Genomic DNA, 6,183 nt, shown 5'->3' on the forward strand with positions numbered 1-6,183 from the left:
ATTTAAACAGGCAGATCAAAACGGGGGTCTAAAAATTAACATGCACAAAACCAAAGTAATGTTCAGCAGCCTAGCAAGAGAATAGCAGTTTACAATTGCAAGCGAAGTGCTAGAAGTGGTAAAAAATACGTCTACTTAAGGCAGCTAGTGACAGCTGATCCGGATCATGAGAGGTAAATAATTAGAAGGATAAGAATGGGGTGGAGCGCATATGGTAGGTTCTCTCAGATCATGAATAGCAAGCTACCAATATCCCTCAAGAGGAAAGTGTACAACAGCTGTATCTTGTTGGTACTCACCTACGGGCCAGAAACGTGGAGGTTAACGAAAAGGATTCAGCTTAAGTTAAGGACAACGCAACGAGCCATGGAAAGAAAAATGAGAGGTGTAGCGTTAAGAGACCGAAAGCGGGCAGAGTGGGTAAGGGAACAAACGCGTGTTAATGACATCCTAGTCGAAATCAAGAGGAAGTACGGGGCTTGAGCAGGGCATGTGATGCGAAGGCAAGACAACCGCTGGTCCTTAAGGGTAATGGAGTGGATTCCAAGAGAAGGCCAGCATAGCAGGGGACGGCAGAAGGTTAGGTAGGCAGATGAGATCAAGAAGTTTGCAGACATAGGGTGGGCGCAGCAGGCAAAGGACCGAATTAATTGGAGAGACATGGGAGAGGCCTTTTGTCTGCAGTGGTTGTAGCCAGGCTGATGATGATGATGATGATTATTCTGATGATGCCGTTGGAGATATGGCGCAATTGGATGGCCTGACTCATACAGGTCTGCAGAGCCCAGCTCAATTATAGCTGGTGTCTGTCTGGCGAGACTAGGAATACTCGTAAGAGAACTCTACAGAACATTTTTTACCCATTTACACGAACGTTAAAGCAGAAGACTGCGTGCTAAAATGGCAAGCACATGAAAACCCACCATCCATCAGGCTTGGCGAAGAGGGTCTATGATACCCACATCTTTAACTGCGGAATGTAGTTCTTTTAGTAAGGTAGAGTTAGGCGGTTAATTTAAGACACAAAGCTCGTCTAGTTGGTGTTTATATTGAGAGGACATGTAGTAGCGCTAAAGAATAATGACTACAGGATAGAAGACAACGCAGCCGAGAGATCAACAACAGTTGATGTCTACTACCGGTGTTATCTTCTTCTATCCTGTAGTCCCTGTTTTTTAGCGCTACTACTGTGTCCTCTCTAATTAGGTGGTCACTCGTGCCTTGTAGCCGCCGCGGTGGCTCTGTGGCCACGACATTCGGCTGCTGGCCCGAAATACGCGGGTTCGATTCCGGCCGCGGTGGTCGCATTTCGATGGAGGCGAAATGCTGTGCGATGTCAAAGCACGTTAAATATCCCTACGTATTCGAAATTTCCAGAGCCCTTTATTAAGGCGTCCCTCATAACCCGGGTCGCTTTGGGACGCTAAAGCCCCATAAACCTCTCGTACTTGTGTGTGAGAGGAGGCATAGCAGGAGAGGATGCCGGCATCCTTTCGCATCTCTTGCGGTGGCTTTGGCGACATTGCCTCAGGGGTGGCAAGCCCGCTTTAGACTGGCCTTAGTTTACTGAACAAAATATACAAAAAGGAAAGAAACTATGTTGCTGACCGCGGGAATTGCTATATAATGTCTTAATGAACACAGCAGCGACCACCGCAAATAAAAAGGACACCTATAGGACAGCGAGTAGAAGCATAGAGAGGAGCGATAGTGAGGAATGGGAGGGGAGAGCTATGTACACAATTTACTAAAGCTGGTCTTTGCCTAAGGTACATTTGAAGTATGTGTCGCCGCTGCAACAAAGCTCCTTGTCTTCGCGCCGTAGCGCCCCTTTGGAATGCAACGTCTCCGTCCTTTTGACTCGGTTGCCCTGCAGCAAAGTGGGAGATTGCGCGCGTTGTTCTCCATCGGCGCGACCAAACCAGTGGGGAAGCGTACTGTTGATTTCCCCTGGCCATAACTGCGTATTGACGAAGTGGAGAATTCACCCTCTTTAAGGCAAAAAAAATGTAGCCATCACCACCGCTAACGGGAGCGGCAATCACGTCATCGCTTCTTGGTTAACTCACCTTCTTTGACACCACAATAGATTCCGTGATGAAGTCGTTCCGTAGGAAAATGATCGCCGATCTAAACAACACCAAGATACTTCAGCTTGCCTGCAGTGCGGTTAGTGTCAATGATTAAGTAGAATGATCGCGTATATTTTCCTTTTTTATTCTTTTGTAAGTGCTCATGTATCTTATATTTCTTTATCCCGTTCAATAACCACTTTGTACGTTCCTAACGTTTCTGATTCCTAAATATTACCCGAAACGCGGTTTTCCGAGCCCGTTGAAATGCCACGACCTTTTTATACTATCGTCTTCTACCGGCATGTCATTCCAGTGTAATGGGCACACCTTCGTTACGGTTCTTCTTGGGAAAGGAAAAATTTGACAAAAACTAATACATGATTAACGCAGCTTACTATTGAGTACAGAGCCCAGTGAGAGTTTTGGCAGCCGAATTAGCGACGCCAACTGCACAACAGTGGCTGTTATTACCCCTCCAGCACATTGTTCGCAAATATATTCCAAACAACAAGAGCTCATCAGCTGCTGCTAAGCTTGGAGTCCACTGTGGTTGTAAGTTGGCGTGTTATGTAGCTGAAGCAAAGAAGGCGTCACTAAGCAGCCTTGTTCTGGTGGTAGTCTTTATAGGCCGGTGAGAGTACCGTGCCTATATGTATATGCTCAGCTGGCCGAGTACGGATCTGTCATAACCCATAAAGTCTACAGAGAAGTCTGAAAAGTTTTTAAATGGCTGACTTGGTTTGGTTCAGATCGAGGGTTGCCCTAAAGAGTTGACTGGCTTGGTAAGGGCACCCATGAAAAATCGATCTAAATGTTCATCGAGGAAAATTGTGGCTCCAAAGTAACGCTTCCGGAAGAACACACATTTAATGTGCACGCCCATGAAATCCATACACCTTGTCTAAATCATTCATTGGGGAGCCTAGCCGTAGAAGCCATGGCCGTAGCCGCCGTAACCTCCATAGCCCCCGTAGCCTCCGTAGCCTCCATAGCCGCCGTATCCTCCGTAGCCGTAGTGCGCCCTCTGGTTATCGTAATGGTGAGTGACGGCGTGGCTGTAGCCTCCGTGGCCGTAACCGTGACCGTAGCCGTAGCCGTAGTAGCCAGCATTGGCCGCAGCCAGGGCAACAAGGACGATGACGGTGCACAGCTGTTAAATGGAATCAGCACAGGTCAGTATTCACGTCGGACTTCCATACCTGCCTGATATAGGCATTCCACCCGTCGAAAGTACATAAACAGCTTTGGCCAAAGATGTGCGTTCTGCCATGTTTACTGTGAACTGACAGAGCTGGGTACACGCTGCACCCTCGGCGCGCCTAATGTCTGCAAAGGTAGGACGTTTCCCGCACCCCTTAGACGTTCCCAGCGCTGGCTGTAGAAAAAAAGCTGCACTTACCGGTCATATTGAAAACATAGTTGCCTGTATAATTTTCACAATCTTTTAACGCAGCTTTAGCACTCTAGTTTCAATCGGAGTTACCTTTCTATATGTCGTTGTTTCTTTATTTATTTCCTTTCTCATTCACTCAAAGCACAAGACACTTTTATGATCAAGTTTTATAAGCTCATGGCTTGTGGTGGTTGGTTGTGGATCAGCAAGTTTTTTGGGGTGCTTATAATTCACAACGCGCTCAATATATTTAAATACAGGGGTAATCGCATGGTTCACAAAGCATCGTGACTTATTTCAGCAGGGGCTGCTAATTGTAGCTTTTAATCAAGATAATTACCTTAACATTTAAGTTAAATACGAAATAGCAACGGTTTGTAGCTATGGTAATTGCTTGAAATATGTTTTAAAGTAAAATATACTTAGAACCTGGTTTTGGCGTCTTAATTGACGTCCAAAGGAAAGGCTCAATTCTGCTTCAATCCAGTTTAGTCCTGTGCGACCTTTCTTTTTCAGGAGTAGTTAAAATGTACGAGACGGGCCTCACATTGTCACCGGGACTGTAAAACACTACGTAAATTACTTAGACGTTAAAAACACATGCATGCATTAACTATCATGTTATGCAAGAATAACTGAACGCAACTTTTGCTGCAAACGTCCATCTGTAGTGCATTACATTACTTTCCGTCCTCAAGTAACAACCGACACAGTAAACACTGCAGTCAACCCCTGCCATGAATCTCATAGATACACGTACCATTCACTAACAGTTATTTCAGCAAAGGGTGTGCCATGCCCGCCGCGCGAGTCGCTAACAGACCGTTATATCTTGTTTGACCACACTCTCACTTGTTTAAACCTTGACCAAATCAAATTATGTAAATAATATTCTTATGCAGTGGCATTATCGCTGTATCCCCTCTCAGGGCATCCCCATAGATCTAACACCGTGGTTACACGTTGACAAGCAAAGTCGCCAAGATGTTCTCTTCCGCGCACATTTCACAATCGCCGAAAGAGCTTTATACATCCAACGCGGATATCCATAGAGCAGCAGTCCAGCGTAGCATACTCACAAGGGTCTTCATAGCGAACTGCAGCTGAGTCGCTGAGAGGTCTGTGTTCGGCTGAGCCAGCCACTGTGCTTATATACCCTCTGAACCCTGTCCGAAGGAATCGAGTCTGACCAGTGAATAATTAAAGGTCAGATTGGGGGCAACTTTAGATATCCGCGGAAACCGAGCGCTCACCAGTTTTACGAGGCGCGAAAGAATAGAATTCCCACAAAAGAAAACGACACGGTTCGGTTACCGCGCCAGTTGCGTAGCACGTAATAATAAAAAAAAGCAAACGGGCGACCAAATGACCAGCAACTGCCCGAGCGAAACGGCTCCTATAAGGTATTGAATGCGTCGCCTATTCGAGAACTCCCCGAGTTTATCAGAGTGCTAGTATTGTGAAGCCTTGCTTCAGCCATGTAGGCAGTCGCTTAAGTGTGCTTTGTCATGGCAACATTTTTCCCACCTGTGAACCAGAACTATGCCTTTGTCCTTGCAACAGCTATAATGTTTATTGACCTGTGAACGGTAGATAATGGTATTAACGTGTGAGAAGTTTTGTGCTTCGTTGTACAGGCATAACCATCACCAGTACTCACCTATGGGGCAGAAACTTTCAGACAAGCGAAATTCTTGAAACTGAACGGCGAACAACGTAGCTAGCTATGGAAAGGAAGATTTCACAGCGGATACGCTCAGAAAATAAAGAAAGATTTATTCAATGGTTTGTGTTACAAGAGGCCCTAGGTGCTGGCACTTTCTTATGTCGTGGTGTTGTTGAAATGCGTGTTTTACGGTCTACCTGTGTTCTCGTTAGTGTCAGCCGCAGAAGGTAGGAAGAACATTTATTCTCCTATATTAGGCAGTTAATTTTTTGTGGGAAATCAGCTAAACTATGGGGAGTGGTGATTGCTAATTAGAAAATTTTCTTCATGTTCAGGGTTGACACTGCGCGGAACCATACATTACGTTGTGGCTCAAGGACGTGTGCAGAGTTTTTTGCTTGTCGTGGTTGCGAAAATCGTTCCTTGCTGAGTGATAATAAAAACATAGGGTCACTGACCAAGTCAAAATTTTTAAAGAAACGTATTGACGTTTCGGAGTGATCTGTGTGAGAACACGAATGTGCAGTTGAGATATTGCAGGAAGGAAACACACTAGGCTAGGGAACGATCGCGATGTGTGCACGTGCTGACAAGAACAGCAGTTGCACTTGGCAAGACACTTACAACGTTAAGCACACCACTCTTGAGAGTCGCTACTCTTACAGCGGCCATCTACAACATTTTTGGGATTATAGCTAATATGCGTCAAAGTAAGCTCCTTACTGCTGAACGCGGCTCCTGGGACGAACGAATTGCTGCAGCCGTGTAATGTCTCTCCTTACCGCGTTATAGCAAGAGTTACATCACGTAAATATGAGCACATAGAAAAAGAAATTAAAGAACAGACCACCTTTGCAACAAACAATAAAAGAACAATAAAAAGAAAATCAAAAGAACCATTTCTCTGTAAGAACAGAACAGAGAGTGCTGCATGCCCTCTTGCTTCTGCACATACTTGGCTTCCAGAGAATGAGGTCATATGACAACATATTTTCATACTGAATACATGTCATGTGCGACGATGGTTTCATTATTTGCTGCTGAATTCG

At 45.4% G+C, this 6,183-nt stretch overlaps 1 protein-coding gene across 1 annotated transcript; it reads right to left on the reverse strand.

The window, feature by feature from the left end:
• Positions 1–2,889: 2,889 nt before the first annotated feature.
• LOC144105277 (uncharacterized) lies at positions 2,890–4,647 on the reverse strand. Its single transcript, XM_077638420.1, has 2 exons — positions 4,548–4,647; positions 2,890–3,225 (listed from the first exon to the last, which is right to left on the reverse strand). The coding sequence occupies exons 1-2, from the start codon at positions 4,557–4,559 to the stop codon at positions 2,998–3,000; spliced, it is 240 nt and encodes a 79-aa protein (XP_077494546.1). The 5' UTR covers positions 4,560–4,647; the 3' UTR covers positions 2,890–2,997.
• Positions 4,648–6,183: the final 1,536 nt, after the last annotated feature.

This window comes from Amblyomma americanum, chromosome 9, assembly GCF_052857255.1.
Source record: "Amblyomma americanum isolate KBUSLIRL-KWMA chromosome 9, ASM5285725v1, whole genome shotgun sequence".
Taxonomy (NCBI): Eukaryota; Metazoa; Arthropoda; class Arachnida; order Ixodida; family Ixodidae; genus Amblyomma; species Amblyomma americanum.